General features: G+C 34.8%; 1 protein-coding gene across 1 annotated transcript in view; it reads right to left on the bottom strand.

Annotated features, from left to right (window-relative positions):
* The window catches only part of LOC134237680 (uncharacterized), a 49,354-nt gene that overhangs the window by 12,254 nt on the left and 17,987 nt on the right, over positions 1-19,113 (bottom strand). The window contains exons 2-3 of the mRNA XM_062719816.1: positions 6,010-6,483; positions 5,452-5,688 (exon numbers count right to left, since the gene is read on the bottom strand). Of these exons, the coding sequence (XP_062575800.1) occupies positions 5,452-5,688; positions 6,010-6,382 (610 nt within the window). The 5' untranslated portion in view covers positions 6,383-6,483. The remainder of the gene's footprint in view (positions 1-5,451; positions 5,689-6,009; positions 6,484-19,113) is intronic.

Below are 19,113 nucleotides of genomic sequence, written 5' to 3'. Positions count from 1 at the left end.
AGGAGTACGAAAAATGGGATGTTGCTAAAACACGGAACGGAAAACGGAATGGAACGCAAACGGAATATATTATTTTTAATAAATCACTTTAAATAAACATTTTTTTATCATAAACGGTATAGTTTATTCATATTAAATCCCCAAGTCTTATTTAAAACAAATTATTAGGTCATGTTCAGTCTCTTATCCTCGAAAATCGCTGACATACATGTAGCAATAATCAAATTTGAGTGTGTGTCAGGATGTAGTGGGTGGGATGGGGTGGGTTTGATGTTACTTGAAAAGAGTTTGACAAGGGAAAAAGACAAAAGACATTTTTTTTTGTTCGGGTGGTTGGGGTGGGGTGGGGGGGGGGGGGGGGGTAAGTCCAACATTTTTTAGTACTTTTTTTTACACAAACTTACTAAACGAATTGCATTAACAAAATAAGGTCTGAAGCAAATGTCAAAAGGGGAAGGTGGGCCTTTAGCAACTTTTCAGACTTTTCCAAAGATCGGAAAAATAAACTCAAATGTGTCACCATTCTTACCCCCCCCCCCTCCCCCTTACACACGCACATGTGTACCACATACAAACTATAGCTTCATTAAATGAAGTTAAATGTAAAGATGCTACATTTTTAACACACAAAAGTTTTCCAACTATATCTATCTAGAATTTTAAATATATATGAAACTACTCTATTTTGTATAAAATTTAAACAACAAATGAACTTTACATGTTAGAGGTATTTATCCGAGCTTGCCGGAAAGGTCTGCCCAAATCGTAATCTAAGGATTTAAAAAAACAAAACTTTTTCATTCTCTTTAAACATGGTTTGTCTAGATATCAAATATCTGTTCCTCCCCCTTTCCAGACATAATCTATATACTATATAAATGTTTATTGAAACCTCCACACTTTGGAAATTAAAGTATGTTGCTAAGTGTACAAAATAAGTTTTGTTCAAGACATTTGAGTAGGAACTGATTCCCCCTCCCGAATCAAACATTTGTGTGTGGGGGGGGGGGGGGGTTCGCTTGTCAAATTCTTTTCAGATAAGTTTAATCCCACCTTTCAAATTCAATTCTATGTCACTGCTATGTCAGCAATTTTCGTGAATGATGGATATGGAGATAAAGAACAGTTTTCAATATCAAAATTCCATAAAACAATACAAAATAGGAGCAGAGCAAACGCAGACCTCTAAAACATCAGAAGTTGATCAGGTGCCATGGAGGAGTGAGCATCCCCTGCTGACCGGTCACCCGCCGTGTGCTCTTCGTCATGATTGGGAAATACGGGAAAAATCCGTCGTCAATTCAGTGTATAAATAATAGACTAACAATGAGTATGAAAAAAGTCAATCAGCATTTGTCTCAATGAAAAATTGTATTCGCTGACAAGGTCATTGTATCGACCATAGAACTTACGAGATGATGACTTTAAACGAGACTGCTGGTATTCTTGTTTCATCAACTTGGTTGTTAATCTTAAAACAAAAATGGCTGAACACGATTAAATCAACTCATTTTTAATAATTGGGGATTGTTCAAAATATATTGTTTACGACAAAATTTGTGTATTTTAAGTTATTTACATTAATCTAAAATAATATTTTCCTTTTTCCGTTCCGTTCCGCTTTCCGTTCCGCGTTTTAGCAACACCCCGAAAAATGGACAGGAAATAAAAGGGAAAAATATCAATTGGGGGGAGTAATTGTAACATTTCATATATTAAATTTAAAGAGGCTTTCAACGGAGCTGGCCCCCTCCCCCCTTCTTAAAAAGTCTACAGAATTTTATTTCCATCATCTGTCATATATTTCTTTTTAGCTTCTAAAGGAATTTTGTATTTTTGTGCTCAAGCAATTAAAAATCAACTTCTTGGACAGCACATTCCTGTCTTGGTCAATGAAAAAATGCAATACTCAAATCTATAGATTCATGTTTCGGCATTTCCCTCATGACCCCAACCCCTTCCTCCCTACACATAGAGACACACATGAAGACATACATCCAATCCACACAAAAAAAACACACTTTTGGAAAGAAAAAAAAATAACTAACCTAAAAATAGAAAAACAAATATTGACTTATTCTATATTTCTATATTTTAACGATGAATAATGCTTGTAAACGTCCAAAATACTGCAATGATGAGTTTGTTTGTTGATTAAAACCGTCTCACTGCGAATACTTCACTGAAACACTGTTACGTTAACACCATTCTTCGCCGCGGAGAGCCTCAATTTGACCTTGGCACTGAGGGCCATTGATCAGCGAGGGATCATATTCGTGCAAGCAACTTCCACAACAAGGGACCCCGTTTTAATCGGTCTGATTTAAGAACACGTGTTCACGTCCCTCAGTGGGATTAGATCCCGTGACATATATAAGGATCGCACGAGAACTATTCGTTTCCTCCCTACATCCATTCAAACTTTTATATATGTGCAGTACCTGGATTTTCATCGTCTCTAGTCATTTCAGTCAGAAGTCCGTATTTTTTTTTGCTGTAATTTTATGATGAAACTGATTTTTTAAAATAGTTCAAAATGCTTCCTGATTAAATTAAGTTGATCTAATTTTTAAACTAAAAAATGAAACAAAATGTTTTGAAGCATAACAACAATCAACTCTTCTTGCATTCAACAGTTCCATGGAAGGATAAAGGTGAAACTTTTAAAATGAGGTTACAATGTAGGAGCCTTTGTAACGCGACATAACTCGTACGTATTATGAAGAGATAACTCTTGCCTGCCACCCCGTCAGCGGTACCAGATAGCAAATTTATACGACCTGGAACATTTTCACAAAGTTGATCTAATATATTTTGCACTAAAAAATGAAACTATTGTTTTAAGGCATAACAGCAATATCAAATCTACTTGTATTCAACAGGTCCATGGAGGGATAAAGGTGACACTTTTAAAAAGAGGGAAGGAATTCATGTATATCGCATTTGTAACGCAACATAATCGTACGTATTATGGGGAGATAACTCCTGTCAGCAGTATCAGATAGCAAATTTATACGACCTGAAACATGTTCACAACCTTTCACAATAAATAATGCAGAATACATGTACACTTACATACCATAGAAAAATAAAGGCAAATCCTGTTAAAGAGATCAACTTTAATTTGGATTAATATTGAAACAATTTTAATTTTACAAAATTTAAGGTAGTTCTATACTAGGCACTAAATCGGCTCAATCTTAATAAATCTGCTTTTAAAAGATAGACATAAATCACATAAATGGATGGACACAAGAAAAATCATATGTCAGCATGTTCACTTTTCCGCTATTAACTATCGGAATATATACCCCAAAATGTAAAATAATGAAATTTACCTATCCAAGATTTTGTTGTATATAAATGAATTAAAGTCTAAACATTCGACTTTAATACCCTAAAGAGGGTAGAAATATGTAAGTCAACAATATATAATCATTGTTTTGCATGAATTATTATAAATAGATGCACTTTGTTAGACTAACGTATCAAAATTTAATATGAGAAAATATGCTTCACAGGCCAATCTCCGTCATTCAAAAAAAATATGGACTCAAACTTCGTAAATTTGCATTATTTTTACTCAATAATATTTAAGAAAAGAATTAAGCTGTAAAAAATTATATGTTGACGCATTAATTTTCGCAGTATGAGCTCTACACTAAAGGTACCCCCTAATTTCCTTCTTCCAGTAAAAATATTTTTAACATTCTCCTGTAATACTGTTAATGTTTGAGTGTATATTTGTACTAACAAAGTTGTACATACTTTAAACAATAATTATACACACCCAATACCTATTGTTCCTAAAATTTATCTTATTTTACTTAAAAAAATTAAAACACACTAGTTTTGTTTGTAAATTGCAGACAATGAAAATGAAAGTGATTGACGGATTCTCACAAACTGGATAATTTTGTAACAGAAAGTACATTTGTAAGTATGCTGTAAGTGAATCAACTTTTGTCATATACTTATATTCACATGATAATTTTATAATTTTGCATTAATTCGTGGATAAGCAGTTTGAGGGGTGGTGGGGGTGGGGGGGTTGCGTCTTAAACAATAATTATTGTTCAAAGTAAATTTTATAATATTTGATTAGTAAAATGTATAAATGTCTAAGTCAAATCGTAGTCATTACTTTTCTTCCGAATTATTACTATAAGCTTCAACTTGGCCGCCGATATTAGTCGCGAGAGTTTGCACTCTCTACCATCGGCTCATACATTCGCCTCTGTCGTTGGCTCGCGTATGCACAGTGTTAAACATGAAAAATAGTGCGTTTGTTTTAATTCATTACAATTCAATTACTATGCTTATGTCTGAGTTTTGAGATAGATATTTACTAAATCAATCCAGAACTATTAATTTAATTTGAAACAATCCTGCAAATATCACGTTTTATACGTTATGTCAAAAATCTTGACGTGAGCCCATTACAGAGGTGTCTGAGAGAGGAACGAACGACAACTCTGCATGGGAGATTGGAGAGTTTGATACAAATCATGCATGTTCTGATGTAGCAAGTTAGTGGTCCGTGTTATCGGAACGGCATATAGCACATGCATCATTCACAAGAATATTGTTTTATTACCTAATAATTTCTGTCAACCAAAAGTTGTTCCCAGCCTTCTCTTTTTAATTAATTTATCCTAAGACTGTAGTTTTTGTATGTTTGTAGACGCGACCGACTTGGAACGAAATCGTTACCGGATATTTAAAACGCTTACTAAAAGTCAAACCAATATAGTTCAAAAATCACATCTCGGAAAAAGGAAGCGCGGTTGCTGTTTTACTATTCGTAAATGACGTTGTGCGAGTGTAGACCTACTTTAAAGCGAAATCGAGGGAGAGAAAGAGACTGATACTTTAACTGACATTTAGATTTGCAAAATACAATAAAAAAAGGCTCCAATTTTAAAAAGATTACCATTGGCGTCGAAACAAGGGAGGCTAGCGGAGTGGGGGCGGGGGGTCAGCCCCATACTTTTTTTTTCAAACGATAGAAATCATATAGGTAAAAAACATTGGGACGTATGTATACACCCCCCCCAACACACACACACCCTCACAAACACTTGACACATATGCACTTTCAAAACACACGTTGCAGTTTAGTTAAAGTTGAAGAATGGTGAGTCGTAGTGTTTGAAAGATAAAAAATGGTCATGAAAGAACTTCAATCTCCCAAAACCCCAATCCTCACCTTTATTTAAGTAGAAAAAATGACACCCTTTATTTTTAGATTTATGTCTACACAAAGATACAGGTATATTTAGGTACTCAGTAATATTTATTTAGATTACTGAACAGATTAATCACTTTTCTATACAAGGTCTTGAGTAACAAATATAATGAACTGAGCTAATATAAATTTATAGGTCCAAATTCACAGAAATAAACTAAAGAACTAATTTTATTTTTTTCTAGAAAATAAAACCTTCTTACTTGGTTTTCTGTAAGGTTTGTTGTCGATGATGTAAATGTCGTTGTGTGGATGTAGACCTATACAGGATCTCACGATGTCAGGTCTCCAGTACGTGTATCTCCAGAGCCACGTCACGTGATCTACACTGTCATGTGATCTTCCTCTGTAATGTACAGCCTCCCCTTCTCTTCTTAGTTCCGTTAGAAATTTTTCTCGTTCATCTTTACTGCTCTTGATTTTATTTTCTGGGATATTTACTGTAGAAAAAAATATACCGTTTATAATAAACATTTACACCGTAATACCATTATGTATATATACATGTGTATAGGTAGAGATACATTCAAATTATAGATTTATAAAACACGATCAGTTACTTCTATTATAATGTATTAATCTAGTACCATTAAATTGTAATCGATGAAGCAAATACAAAACAACTACAAAAAAGAAAGTGATTTTAATATATAAATGTTTCTACTGATAACTTTTTAACTCTTTAAAATGTAATCCAATTATTTAAAGAAAATTCTGGAAGAAAAAATAAAACAATTTACAATTATTTTACTCTGACTTACATATCCGGTGTATCTCATCATATATATACGTGTCTTCCATGGTGACGTGAGTCAGTATGTTCATCTGTAGACGGCGTATCAGTGAGTGATTAAAGCCAAGAAGACTAATGACACACTTCTCTCCAGGTTTTCTGTTGTATCTCCGTGATCTCAGGTACACACTGGCTGTGTCATAACTACTGTAACAGAATGGTATATAACGGTTTATTGATGCTATCCTATACATTGTCTCATCCCTTGTGTTCTTCGTTATCTTATCCTGATCTTTCCAAAGGTAATCACGTGACTTCAGTCTGTCCAGAGTCTGCTGTGCTTCCTCACGTGTTACAGGATTCTCTTTACCGTACATGTACTGTCGTATCACATTAAGCATGTCGAGCCACTCTGTGTCAGTGAAGTCAGGAGGACCGGAGTCAGAACACAGAAAACAGAATAACACCAACACCTCGTCATCAGTCAGTGTGGAGAACTCATCTACAACGTGTAATGAATATATATTGAGTAACACTGTCATTAAATATGAAGCATATTATACATGTTATAGTTTTAAGGACCTCCATAATTTAGGTGATTTTTTATTCATTTTTCGCCATTTTTTTTTTTACTTTTCATCTAACTCAATCCAGCTTTCTTGACTAGTATGATAGTCATGTTTCAAAAAGTGAAATCGTCCTATATACTGTACATTAAAATCTGATTACCAGATTAATTGATAAGTGTTTTAACAATCAAAACACATATAACGACCAGCATCATTCTTGATACATGTACTGTTTAGAACTTGTTCAAGAATATTTTCCCTATTTCTATTCGAAGATTTAGTATAACTGAAGGAAGATATGTGGAAAATTCAAATTCAAATATACATAGAGTAAATAAAGGATACTTTTTTAAAATGAGAAAAAATAAGATTGTATATTTGACACCTTCATTTACATGTATATTATCTCGTCGTAAGTTTAGTTGCATTGTAAATCAAAATGAGAACAAAAAAATAAAATTGGTATTTCTGCCTTTTCCTTTATTCTAAAAATATTTCTTAAAGTCTTGTACATATTTAGGTTATATTTAGATAAACTCATGTCAAACCCACATGATTTGCAGAAATATCATCCGGAATATAATAGGACAGGTCCAATTTAAGATTTAGAGTCTCCTTCTTTATGATCACATGTACAGGGAGGTGGGTATATTTGTACTATATTGACTTAATTATAAAAAGAGATTTCAATTATATTGAATATATACTGTATATAGATTTTGAACGAATATTTATTGGAACAAGCTAATTCAGAAAATTTGCGTCCCCCGCTTTGGGGAAAAAGAAGAGCATAACCAGTACGGAGGGGGAGGGGGTACAACCCCCCCCCCTAAATTTGTGGATTTATCAAATTTATACATGTATATTGAAACAATTCTTATATTTAAAAAAAATTCCAATATTGATATAAGGATTTAATTGCATATCATCTATCATATGTTTAGAAGGATTTTTTATATAAAGAATATTTATCACAGTGTAATGCTGATTTTATGAGTTTATTTAAGATGGGAAAACAGCCGTACATTTTCAGTTGGGGGGGGGGGCACTTTCAACTACTAAGAATTCCCTGACAAGTAAAACAAAAGGGCCAATGGGCCACATGGCTCACCTGAGTAACTATGGTCATACTATTCTTTTAGATTTCCTCTTTGTAATACCTATTTTGACCTGTCCTACCCCCCCCCCCCGGATCAAACTTTGGAAAATGAAAAATCTACACTACTCCAGAAATATTCAACATAAGTTTCAGCTTTTCTGGTCCAGTGGTTTTTACATGCAAAAAGACAATTTTTCCATGATCCCATCCTATTTTCTTAGCTTGATTATTTCACCCTGTTGAGGGACTAAACCCATCGTTTTTTTTTTTACAATTTGAACCCCAAACCCACCCCTTAGGATGCTTTATACCAAGTTTTGTTAAAATTTCTCGAAAAGATGTTGAAAATGTTTACAACGTTAATTCCCCATTTTAGAAAACGTGAGTTATCGCCCTTCAAAATCGGAACTCTTCAACACCAGCATAACTTCCGCGGACTACGCGTTTTGATAATCTAAGAAAATAATGATCAATTTACACGCTGCATTTAAAAATTTTAAAAGAAGGAAATGGTTTGCGAAAAAGGTTTAGATAATTTGCGATTTTATAAAGGATCTGTTAGCCTCCTTTCTAGAAAGCGATACGAATTAGCAAGACACGTACATGTAGCATCGTCTTCATAACAGGGGGGGGGGGGCAACCAGAGAAATATTTTTTTTACCTACCTGGAAAGTTGACCAGCCAATAAAAAAAATTAAAAACTTTGACTAAAAGCCAAAAAAGCTCTTATTTCAACACCAATTCCTTGGCTTGAAATACTGCATTTCCCTAATATAACATTACCGTAGTATAAACTGTGTGGGGGGGTCGCTGTCTTTTAATGAACGTTTTCAATAGTTAAGTAATGTTGGGAAAAAATGTGGGGGTGGGGCCCTCTGCCCCCCCCCCCCTGTTGCTACGTGCCTGCTAGCTGGTTATCGTAATTTGTTCTTAAAATCTTATATTATAAATCTACGTGATACATGTTATTTATGCCTTAAAACAAGGATAATTTACAAAATACATGTAACCGATGAAACTGGGAAGATGAATTTCAGTTGAGTGTTACACACTTGAACTCAGAACTGATCATAAGAATGTTTCAAATCAAATTTCACGCGAATTTGATTGACATGTGATGCACGAAGGTTTCGTGCGTACAGAATGTACAGAGAACGAATGTGTAAATGAGTTGAATATGAACCAGTGTTGTGGAATTTAAAAATGATTAGAATTATTAATTGTGAATTCAGTATAATTACTGTTTATATATTTTTCACATATGTACATGTATGTCAGTTACACGAAGTTTCATGAGTCTCTCAATCTTCGCTAGCTAAACGTTTTTGATACGCTATTCTCCTCATGAGGAGACTGTTTCTGATACACTAAATACTCTCCTCATAGAGAGTAGCGTATCCTAAAAATGAATAGAGTAGCGTATCAGAAATTAACCCTTGGCCAGCTAAGATTGAGTCTCTCTCTCTCTCTCTCTCTCTCTCTCTCTCTCTCTCTCTCTCTCTCTCTCTCTCTCACTGATATTGCTTTTTACACACTTTGCAAAACAGAATAACTTATCAAAATAAATACTTACACTGAAGGGATTTTAAAAACATAAATACACTTTACGAAAAGAATGTTTCCGTATTAACGTGAAATACGCTCGGAAATTATTGTATCAATTTCGTGTTTCTGTTGTCAATTCTCTGATCTAAAACAAAATAAGTGTATTTTACTCGGGAATATACATATTATGCTTAGATCCTAAACTAAACCTTTGATTAAATGCAGCCCAGATTTTATACGACACGTGTTACACGAATTCAGGTCGATGCTACCGTATAGCCGGTTTTCTTGGGTGTTGCTAAAACGCGGAACGGAAAACGGAACGGAAAGCGGAATGGAACGGAAAACGGAATATATTATTTTGGACTAAATCACTAAAATTACATAAATTTAATAACAAACGATGCATTTTATACATATTAATTTCCCCACTGTTAAATACAAGTTAAGTTTATTCATGCTCAGCCTCTTATTTACGAAAATCGCTGATATAGCAGTGACCTAGAATCGAATATGAAAATGGGGGGGGTAAACTTGCTTGAAAAGTATTTGACAATTAAAAAACAAAACAAAAATAACACAATTGTTTGATTCGGGAGTGGGGATAAGTCCCAACACAAAAATCTTTCAGTCTATGTTTCAGGAATCCCTGTCTAGTTTTGAGAGTATGGCAGGGCATCAACAATTGTGGGAAACATGGGATAATTTGCATAACGGGCGAAGCATTAACAAAATGTGTGAGGGTGTCAATGAACATTTCTAAAGTAGAAAGGTTATGACTGGAAAAAAGGGGGCATAAAAAGAGTCGCTTTCTATATATTTTTAAAATTCTGGATAGATTAATTTCGAAAACTTTTCTGTGGTACATTAAATGAAGAATCTTTACATTCATTGAAGTTAAACTTTGTATGTTATGTTTTTGCGTGTGTTTTGGGGCGGGGTAGGGGTGGGTGGGGCGGGGTGTGAGTTTCAATTTTTTCCCGCTCATCGGAAACTTCTGAGAAGTTGCAAAGGGCCTTCTCCCCTTTTTGTGTCCAGAATATACACAAGATTTAACAAATTGATTTTTTAATATGACTGCGGTCCCCTATCAATGACTAAAACTGCCTCTCTCCTTTCAAGATTCCTGGATTCGCTGCTGCTTGCATAATCTGAATGATAAAGCTAGCTACTTTTGTTTTTACAAACATTGGCGTCGGAAGCAAATTGAATGAGGGGGGGGGGGGTATATGGAAGAGTAAAAATTTCCAACGTACAAAAAAAATTGACAAACCAAAAAAAAGAAAATATGTCCTTTGCCCAGAATCCTATTTCGTAGGGGAAGGGGTTGGATCGAACATCTTTCAGTACCATTTTTTATCAAACAGTACCACTTAACCTTCCTTGGCATAATCTGCGACATTCCTGTTGAAAGTGGGGGGGGGGGGGGGGGGGGGGGGGCAATAACATACATTCACGCTCCAATATAAAGTGCCTCTACCATGGCTACCTTTGCAAAAAAAAAGTTGCTAAGCCCCCCCCCCCCTCCCCCAACCCAACCCACCCCTTCCCCACCCACCCCTATCGCCTTCCGATGCCTATGGGAAAAATATGCATGTACATACTAGTATTTTTTTCCATCTCCCTATTTCAAGAAATATCCTTTTTTTATCAACAAACTTTCTTTTAAAAAATAATTTGTTTGAAACGCTCAGATGAATACTCAGGACTTTGAGTGTAGTTAGTATGTATTTTATAGATAATTGCTTGTACAGCAGTTCTGAGCGGATGTTATATTATAATATAAACGTTTACAATAAATTTTTATTAGGTATGACTTTCGCATCAAGAATATTGCTTTTATATCTGTTTTATATCGAATCTATGTTATTTGTTTGACATACATTTTCCGTTTTCCGTTCCGTTCCGCTTTCCGTTCCGCTTTCCGTTCCGTTTTCCGTTCCGCGTTTTAGCAACACCCGCTTTTCTTGGCGTATGTAAAATTTGGCGTTTTACCTGCTCAAAGGTATGCCAATAATTTTCGCGTAATTTATTTTTGCGGACATAGAGTTTTAGCTCTTTGGAGATGAACACTCAGAAAGAGAATTTACTATTTTACCGATTAAAATTTTAGCGGACTATCATCAAAACACAGAAATAAGCCAAAATTATCACCCCGCTAAAATAAGCCGCTATACAGTATTTTAATCAGTTTTCCTTCGTAAAATGAGCACATGAGATTAAATTATTCATTTAGAATTCCATTCAAAGTTTTAATACAATAAAGTGAATCAATTATTTAAAAAATATAAATTTCTATAAACACGGTTAAATCAAAATGAAATAGACCTTTAATTGTCACCAAATGTGCTCTTGTAAGTAAACTACGTTATGACATACAATCGTGCAAATACGCAGTTTCTTGATATCGGTCGCGGAAAACCAACTACTGCAGTATCTACAGCAATTTCAGAGGTTAAACTGTAGATGGACATGTTATCAGTCTCCAAATAAAGTCCTAGAATTCGTAAAATCGTTATAACTATACAAACAAATTCTTATATTTGTTATGCACAATTTGTAAATAATGACGATCCGTCTGCAGAACATCCACTACCGAAAATAAAATTTTAGCTTTTGTTTAAAAAAATTACACCGGTAGGCATATTTGAATATGTTTCCGCATTTTATTAGTAATCTGTTTCGGTTTTCTTTAAAGAGGGGAGGGGGGGGGCTCACACGGCGTATTATCATACTAGTACATACAGCCTAATACAAATCCAGAAAGGGACTATGAGTGAGCATTTGAAAAAAAAAAAACGAATCAGTTAAGATTTCTTTTTATTCACAATCACAAAAAACAGTTTGTCATATGACAGAGGCATTACACCATTAACATGTTTACATCAAGAACGTCCACGGAAGTGACTTTCTTATAGCACTTGGTATTTAACACAGTAAAAGAGTTCCCTTCAAGGGAAATAACTCACCTTATTGAAATGGGAAAAAGACGGATGGACGGACATACAAACAGTAGGTGATCAAAAAAGCTCTCTTGGGCTTTCAGCTTATGCCAACTAAAAAGTCTTCAAACGTTTTTATTGAAGGTGCAGACTGCACAATAATAAAGTTACTGTATTGTAACTTTGTTTTCTATTGCAATCTGCGTAATGGATAATTATCGGGTGGCAACCCTCCCACACCCGGGTTCTATGATCATGTATGAATTCAAGGATTTAAACAATGAAGACGATTATTTAATTTTAGCCCTTTCGAAAGTTTTATATATACGTATATATCAGTTATTATCTTTTATACAAAGGATAAATGGGAGGGCTAGGAGGATATAGTCCCAGTCTAGTACCTTTTAAATACGTAAAATACAGGGCACATGTACTTAACGCAAACAAAAAATTGATGCATGGATTGATATATTTTGACTGATTTCGATTTGAAATGACAAAGATAATTAATCCCTGAAACATAAAGAAATCGTAGGTTTTCCTTGGTGCTTAGATTTGAGACTATGTTTTACTATCTATATATAATTCCATACAAAATTTTGCACAAATTTTTAACCTTAAGGGAAAATCTTATACATGTAAATTCTCCAACTATATACTCGGTAAACAATATTAATATTATCAATTTTAATGTAAGAGAAATATTGCTGATTTCAGAAAAAAATATTTATCCTTAATACTTTAGCGGTTCAGATCTCTAAATAATTCTACCATAATGTATTTTAGGAAGGTCAGGAGCTAAGGAGGCCTTATATGCAGGAAAATGTTGTGCGCATCTGTATTTGTGTCTAACGCTAAGGAGGCCAACTATGCAAGTAAATCTCGTGAGGCTGCCTTTGTGTTTGACGTCAATGGGCGAAAACTATTTAAATTGGCATGTGAAAGGAAGTCCTTGTCTTATTTAAATCTATGTTTATATTTTAAAAATCTGAATCTACAAATTTATTTCACAGTTAAATGGAAATATGAAAAAATCACTGTCTGGCTAGCTTCGTCCGTTATGCAAATTATCCCATGTTTCCCACTACCGTTGATACCTTAACATACTATACTACGCCCCTACTAATGTGTTCAGAACCTTTTATTTTTCGGTGTCCTTCGAATTATAAAACACAATGAGTTCAGAGTAGCTCTGGTGGTGGCCCTGGTGAGAATTAGCGAGACTAGTCACTACAGGAAGATAGGATAAATTATTCAAGCAAATGTGGCTAGGGAGTGACTAGCACGTGGAGACACATATAGAAAAATTATGTTGCGTTTCAGTTTTTACCAGCCTATAATATGTGTAGAAATACACTTCATTCGATCTCTCTTACATTCATTCAAACTTAAACAAGACTAGTTTTCTCTGTATTACAATTTACAGCAGTCGGGAATTAAAATTTCTTTTTTGTAAACAAATATTTTTACATGGGAACCGGGACTATATTTTTTGCGTCAGATTAGCAAATGAGGCACCAGAATGATTTTAACTGAACAATCAGCTGAATAAGAATTGCATTATGGGTTACTCCGAATATATGTATTTCAGGAATTTCACGGTTGAAAAAAGGAAAAGGAAATCAGTGGTAAATGAAGAGCATGTTTTTAAATTCTATATAATGTTCATGTTTACAATGACAAAAAATTCTGTTGATAAATAAAAGGTGGAAGTGTACGTTTCTTAAAGTCTCACTACAAAGCGATTTGCGTCTGTATTAATTCCTTTTTTCAATTGTACTATCGGCGAATACAATTTTTTAGGTCGATTTCCTAGCCAAAACACATGATCACGAGTATAGATATGTAAAGGAAGTTTGGTCCATTTAAATGCTTTAAAGATGCTGTTCGTTTTCGTTTCCCTTGAAGCGCTGGTGTTCTAAACCAGACAAAACCCACATTTCATACAAAATAAACCGGGTATTTTTCTAGTTAAAAACAAATCTTTAAAGTTTCTAATCTTTGTATGTTGTTCATTAACACATTTCTATTATTTTTCACTCTATTGTGTTCGAAGTAGAATGTAAACATGTGTTCGGCGTAAGTGTTGCTAATGATTCAACGATTGGTCAGTTCTTCGTGGTAAGATCCTCTGTGCGTATTTACAACAAAAGCCATATAAGGCATACAAAGGTTTGTCACGTTAGATGATATTGGCTCTATTTTTCCCAGAGAGAGAGAGAGAGAGAGAGAGAGAGAGAGAGAGAGAGAGAGAGTTTATCAACGTAGGATAAACAACGCAAAGAAATGTGATTATTTGCTATAATAAGGTTATACAAATACATTAAGGAAATTTGAGAAATATGTATTTGTCATGTATATACATTATCCACAGTTCTTAAATTCGTCCCATCGTCTGAAAAAAAAAACTGGAATGGACGACCAGCCATATTATTTTCAGACCAACGAGCAACAAATCTGAAGCTAAATGAATGTAGTTTTTCTACAAATGTAGCTTTTCTGAAGCTTATGTAGTTCCGTTCTTCTGTTTTAGTTTTGTTAAATAGATTGTACACAAGTGACTTTGTTAGATAACAGTTTATTACACATAACAAACGAACTTAACTACTAAAATAAAAAAAAATGAAATCGATGAATATGCAGAATAAATTAAATAGAATTTGAAAACAAAATAAACATATCAGTCGTGAATCCAAGCATTTTTCTAAAACAAAAAAGAGGGGGGGGGGGGGAGGAAGCACACCTAGAAAAGAAGATGCTGACTCGGATATGTTTTTGCTAATTAAAAATAATACAAAATCTGTAATAGTCTGAGTCACCAAACCTGAAAAACAATTGTAGAAAACATGTATTCATATATGGCATTCTGTTTTATTGCGTTTTTTGTGTGTGTATGTGTGCGGCCGGGATGGTGTGTTTTTAACTAATGTATATGCTTTTTAGAACTCAGGGGGAAAAATACTTCCAGAAACGCCCCCTCTACATTCGCCCATAAATATATTGGATATTTGAAATAGGAACTTTCTGTACAGCTTATATTACAAAAAAAAACAAACCAAAATGCCTAAGATGGGATTCACGACATCTTAACTTAGGATATGCCTTGAATGTTGTCGTCTTACACCCTAAGACGTATCCTAAGATATTCCTAAGATATATTTAAGCAAGTATTCTAGATGCGTCTTAGGAAATTTTCTGAAGTATGCCTGCTGTGTCTAAAGCCTTTACTTGACAGTTCGAATTCTTAAAAAAATATAAGAATATAAAGTTAGACAACCTGTATTATACGTAATAACTCTTCTCATGCTCGTGTGCTAAAAAATTGCCAAACGAGTTTCAATAAAAATAATATTTTTTAATGGGACGGGTTAGTTTGAAAGGCGTGAAAGAGGCAATACGGATATGAGGACAGATATAAAATGTCATTGCAAAAGCTTAAAAGCTTCTTGAGGTATCGCCCGGAAATGAAAGTGTTGCACACAGACAGAATGTATAACATTACGACCTTGACTTTTGACCTTTAGATCTCAATATGCGTCTTTTTAGGCCACAGGAAGTTGTTATGTACATGTGAGATTTCATTGTAAATGCTCTAACAATTCCCAAGATTTTGAGCGGAAATGAACCAGACAGAATTTATTGTTTTATTATCTTGACATCTGACCTTTTTACTTCAAAGAAGGATATGGAGATAACGAACAGTATTCAATCTCAAAGTCCATCAAACAATATACAAAACAAGAGCAGACCAAACATAGACCTCCGAAACATCAGAGGTGGGATCAGGTGCCATGGAGGAGTGAGCATCCCCTGCCGACTGGTTACACCTGCCGTGTGCTCGTTGTCATGATCAGGAAATAACGGAAAAATACCGTCGTCAATTCAGTGTATAAATAATGGACGAACAACTGGTATGAAAAACGTCAGTCAGCATTTGACTCAATGATAAATTGTATTTGTTGACAAGGTCATTGTATCGACGATATAGCTTACAAAATGATGACTTTAAACGAGACTATTGATATTCTTGTTTCATCAACTTGCTTGTCAATAATTTACCTCGTTTAAGAAATTGTTTATACGTAGAATATGCTCTTGGGTATTGAATCAACTGAGATATATATACTTCGTATGCAGGTGATGAAGGTATATTGCTGCATAAGTAAGGGAAGTTGACGATAGAAAAGTTAAAGTCATCACGTTTATTATATAGCTTGGTTGTTAGATTACCATTAGTGTCTTTTTCAAGTAAAATATCCAAATACGAAGCAGATGTGTCGGGCTCTGTGGTATCTTTTACCTCAATCTCACCAGGATATATCGTATCGGCGTAGGAATGGAAATTATCATTATTAATTGTAATTTCCTTTTTTCTTGGCCATAAGGTATGTAATATTTCATTGCAAAAGCTCAAAGTGTTCTTGAGATATCGAACAGATACGAAAGTGTTACAGACAGACAGACATACAGACGGGTGGATAAACAAACGGACGGACGAAAAGACGGACAAACAGATTAGAATTAAAGTACAGCTCCGCGTAAAATCATGCAATAAGCATAGTAAGGGTGATTCATGAGGTATTGAATATATTATTTATGAGTTACTAAAATTGAAGATTTTATGAGGGCATATTGCCCGAAATGAAATATTGATTATATGAAGAAAACTCATAAGATATAACATTGCAATGCCTTCAAATTTAGCTCAAAAATCAGCTGTTTAAAGTGACCACCCCTATGAAAGTTTTTTTGACTCGTCCATTTACAGGTGAATGACACACCTGAGTGACCACTAAGCAATGCTTTCAATTTTGCAATTGTGATTTATAACAACACAATATTATTATTTCAATCCTTTAATAATTTCAATACTGGTATAACATTTTTTCCAGGACATTTCTGTGCAGCTCTCTGACTCATAGGGTCTCTTCACTCTGAAATATATTAGAATTATAATTATATATCAATGTAACTCAGTAAAAGAAAAATGCATGAATTAAAGTCAAAATCTGATTATGGGTGGGTTGTGGAGGGATTGCAATGTTATATCTTATGAGTTTTCTTCATATAATCAATATTTCATTTCGGGCAATATGCCCTCATAAAATCTTCAATTATATTTCAGAAAACATCATAAGATATAACATTGCAGGTTCAAAGCTCCAACTAACCTAAAGTCAAAACTGCTTTGGAAAATCCATCTGATTTATCTAAGCATGTAGACCTACAATAAAATTTATAAAAGGTTCCTGCATGTGACCAGTCTGCCATTTCTAATACCTCATTTACAGATGTACCTTTTTTAAAGGCCTTACTGGTTGATGCACTACGAGCTGAATGAGGCTTAAATTTAGCAGTATCAATACCTGCCATGGCCATAACATCCCTTATCCAATTTGAAACTGTATTAGCTGTTAAACCTTTATGTGGCTTAATAATCGACCGTAATATTGGATCACCTGAATGCTCATTATGAGTCCTAAATGTCTTTGTTCTGTGTAAATACTCAAGTAAACATTCAACTACACACAGATTTTTGTGATCTGGAAAACGTGCATAAAACACTTCTTTTGAACGGCAATCTCTTTGCGTCTTTGACAACCCTGGCAAAAGAAATTCAACACCTGATGGTATAACTTGCATGAACCCCTTATCTAATCTTGCTATTTCTGAAACTCTTTTGGGGGCAGCAATAGCTAAAAGCATAGCCAACTTTTTTGACAAGAGTTTTAGAGAGAGTTCTTCATTACTTGGGAGAGAAATAAAATAATTTAAAACCTTATCTACATCCCATGTCTCTTTATATCTTGGTAAGGGGGGATTTCCTCTTAAAATACCTCTCATTAGAAGTTTTACCATGGAATGCTGACCAATGGGCAAATTATTGACATGAGGCATCACAGAGGAAAGAGCAGATCTGTGAACATTAATTGTTCTATATTGAAACCCCTCATAATACAAATAGCTTAAAAAATCTAATACAAAGCTTATAGGGGCTGAAAATGGATCAACCTCCCTTCTGACACACCAGCTAACCCACTTTTTCCAGGCTGAATTGTAAGAAGATGTTGTGCCCTTTCCCCATGAGTTACAGATGAGATCTTCAGTCTCTTGCGATAAGTGCATTGTTTGCATGGATCTCCTGAGACAACCCATCCGACTAACTGGAGTGAGTTGTTTCTCACTAGTGGGTGAGGTTCTCCCTTGTCTGACATTAGGAGATTGGGAATTATTGGGAGGAGAATGGGATCCTGAATGCACATCTTCAGAATCGTTGCATACCATGGTTGGGCTGACCATGCTGGGGTTACTAGGAGAATCGTTGCTTTTTCCCTCTGAATCTTGCTCAGACATTGAGAAATGAGACAAAACGGGGGAAAAGCATACCCCCTTATTCCCACCCAGGGATGCAACAGTGCATTGTGTGCCATTGCTTCTGGATCTGGCATCCAACTGATGAACTTGTCTAGTTTGGCATTGGTTCTGTCTGCAAACAGATCTACTTTGCAATCTATTGTTTTGTTCATTAGAATTTGAAATATGTATGGATCTAACCCCCAACTGCTTGAGTCCTTGTGATGTCTGGACTCCCAGTCTGCTATGACATTTTCCTTTCCCGGAATGAATTCTGCTCTCATTGAGATACTCTTTTTCAGACACCATCCCCAGAGATCTAATGCTAACTGATTGCACACCTTGGATACTGTTCCACCCATTTTGTTGATGTAAGTCATCGCTGTTTTGTTGTCTGTTTGAATAAGAACAACCATGTTTGTTTCTTGTTTCAGAAATGCCTTTACTGCATGCGTTATTGCTAAAATCTCTAGAACATTTATGTGATAATGAATCTCGCTTTGTAACCATGCACCCCCTATTCTGACATTTTTGCAAGTTGCCCCCCAACCTAGATTGCTTGCATCTGTCTGTATAACTACTGATGGCTGATTCATTACAATACTCTTCCCATTTGTGTCGTT

The sequence above is a fragment of the Saccostrea cucullata genome, unplaced genomic scaffold (genome assembly GCF_032062105.1).
Source record: "Saccostrea cucullata isolate Sc308-1 unplaced genomic scaffold, CSIRO_AGI_Scuc_v1 ctg10664, whole genome shotgun sequence".
NCBI classification, from domain to species: Eukaryota; Metazoa; Mollusca; class Bivalvia; order Ostreida; family Ostreidae; genus Saccostrea; species Saccostrea cuccullata.
The sequence above is the reverse complement of the archived record's forward strand: the minus strand, read 5'-3'. Positions and strand labels throughout refer to the sequence as shown.